This window comes from Antrostomus carolinensis, unplaced genomic scaffold (genome assembly GCF_000700745.2).
Source record: "Antrostomus carolinensis isolate BGI_N321 unplaced genomic scaffold, ASM70074v2 scaffold34826, whole genome shotgun sequence".
Lineage (NCBI taxonomy): Eukaryota > Metazoa > Chordata > Aves > Caprimulgiformes > Caprimulgidae > Antrostomus > Antrostomus carolinensis.
The window spans coordinates 1-2315 of record NW_010323098.1 but is presented as its reverse complement, the minus strand read 5'-3'; the positions used below and the strand labels follow the sequence as shown (position 1 = coordinate 2315).

The 2315-nt window shown below is 58.8% G+C and overlaps 1 protein-coding gene across 1 annotated transcript; it reads left to right on the top strand.

Annotated features, from left to right (window-relative positions):
* Nucleotides 1–1626: 1626 nt before the first annotated feature.
* Nucleotides 1627–2307, top strand: LOC104526919 (retina-specific copper amine oxidase-like; the record flags this gene model as incomplete). Its single annotated transcript, XM_010170501.1, has 1 exon — nt 1627–2307. A coding segment is annotated over exon 1 (681 nt), but the record flags the coding sequence as incomplete, so codon positions are not given.
* Nucleotides 2308–2315: the final 8 nt, after the last annotated feature.

Sequence of the window (2315 nt, the reverse complement as noted above, 5' to 3'; positions counted from 1 at the left end):
GACTTGGACGTGGGAGGTAGGTCTGGGTCTTCCTTTAATGTCTACCATTGTACTGGTAAACCCCAGGGCTTTAGGGAATTGCCTTCTAGTCTGTAAAATCCCTAATAACTGAGCTCAAGACTCTGCTTTTTCTGTCCCCTAAGCTCTTCTTTCATTGCAAAACTGCTTTTCTAGGTATAAAATAGTCTGTCGAGGTCATGGAGTTGAAGACAGTGTGAATTGTCTGGGAGCTCTGTGTTCAGCCCAGGGAAAGTGTGAAAGGTAGCAGCAGAAAAATGTTTGTGTTTCCTTGAGGCCTCACGCCTGGCACGGTGCGTGTTGCCATAGGCATGGCCAGGCAGACAGGGAGACCCAGCCCCGTCTGCGGGGTGGAGGTGTGATCCTGCTCTCGCTGCGCCTGATGCTGGTCCCAGTGCTCCTTGTAACTTGGGAAAGTCCTTTCTTTGTCTCCACTGCCCAGCGTAAAGCGGAGCAGCTGGACTGGTGCTCTGCAGGGCTGAGCTTGTGCCTTTCTCTTCCTGCTTCTCTTTTGAGGAAACGCTTGTGAGTTGGATCCTGAGTCTCAGGCTGCAAAGCTGCTGCAGTGAGCCAGTGAATTCCCCTGCTCCTGCACAGAGTCACGGTTTTTGGCAGCAGATCCCTGCAGAAGGTTATTCGAGTCCAGGCACAGCTCCTCCTGCTCCGTCTGGCGGGCTGAGCGGTGAAGTGCCGGCATCCACCCTGCGTGGCACAGGGATGCTCAGCCTGAGGGACAGCCTTGCTTCCCCTGAGAGGCCATTCCAGCAACTGCTGTCCAGGAAGATGCAAGGGCAGCAGCAGTGGTGCTGGGGCACAGACTGTGGCAACGTTAGGTGTCTGGAGTGGCGTTGGCCTGACTGGGGGCAGATGTGTCCCGTTGGTCGTCCTGCAGCCTCTGCTCTTCCTGGTGCAGTCGCTCCAGGTGCTGCCTGTCGCTTGCAGTTGCTGCCAGGGGTTAGGCAAGTGCTGCCTGGTCTCACCAGGGAGCTTCTTCCCACCTCAGCCAGTCTGAGGACAGCTGGAGCCAGGCTGGAGCTGCCAGGTCCCTTCACTCAGGGGAGGGACTTTGAGGCAATGGAGAATGGCGACAAGGAGAACAGGCACATGGAGGTGCTGGGGAGCCGGCAGGTCTTGGGCTCTCCTGGAGCACCAACCTAGACTGGCCCTTCAGGGGAGCGGGGCTGGTCCCAGGACACTGGGGGGTGGAAGGAGCCAAGCCAGCCCCTGCGGCATCGCTGAGCTCCCACATGAGATGGGACGAGGCATCCTAGGAAAGGCTGGGAGAAGCAAAGGCCCCTTGGGCAGATGGAGGCTCTTTGTGGGGTCAGCCTGCAGCAGAGACACCCATCAGTATCTTGGGGAGTGAGTCAGGCACCGGTTCCCCAGCTGGTCTGTGGTGTGTCTGGGGTGGAAAGGAAACAGGCTGAACTGGCTGGGACCTGTGATCTGCTCTCAGAGTCCCGGGCAAGCTCCAGGCTCCCTCCCCACCTCACAACCGACGCCTTTACGCCCACAGTCGGCAAATGAATTAAGAGCCTGGTCTGCAGGTGAGGGACATGTTCTGGATGCTGCAGCCAAACCCCAGACGCTGTCTCTGCAGTTGGAGAGATGAACCCCAAACTTCCCTACGTTCTCCTGGTTGCGGCTGCGGTGATAATCTTCATTCTCTCCTGCATGCTGCTGAGCAGGGGGAGGCAGTCACCCAGCTGTGAATCCCAGCCCCGCATCGTGGAGAAGACGGGGTCCACGAGCCAGAGCCTGGTCTTTGCCGATCTGACACCCGAAGAGATGGTGCAAGTGGTGCGGTACCTGCAGGGAAACCTCGGGGTGCGGCTGGTTGACGCCTCGCGGGCAAAGCCCTCGGACAACTGCATCGCCTCCGTCGACGTGCAGGTCCCCGCCAAGGCAGAGGTGCTGCGGTTCCTGGATGGTGGGGGGGCTCGCCCCGCCCGGGAGGCGCTGGCTGTGCTGTACTTTGGGGACCAGCCAGACCCCAACGTCACCGAGTACGTGGTGGGTCCGCTGCCGACGCCGGTGTATCACCGGGACGTGACAGTGCAGAAGTACGGGGGGAAGGTGCCGTTCCACCGCAGACCGATGCTGAGCAGTGAGTACGGGCTGGTGGAAACCTTTTTAGAGACAGTGGCGTTTGCTGCAGCTCCAACCTTCCTGAAAGAAGTGTTTGAATACGATGGCACCAACGTGGCGTTTCAGACCTCAGCCCCTCATGGGTTCCAGTCTGGAGACCGTAAGTCCTGGTTCACTGTGTTTCAGAACGTGAGTGGGTTCTTTGTGCA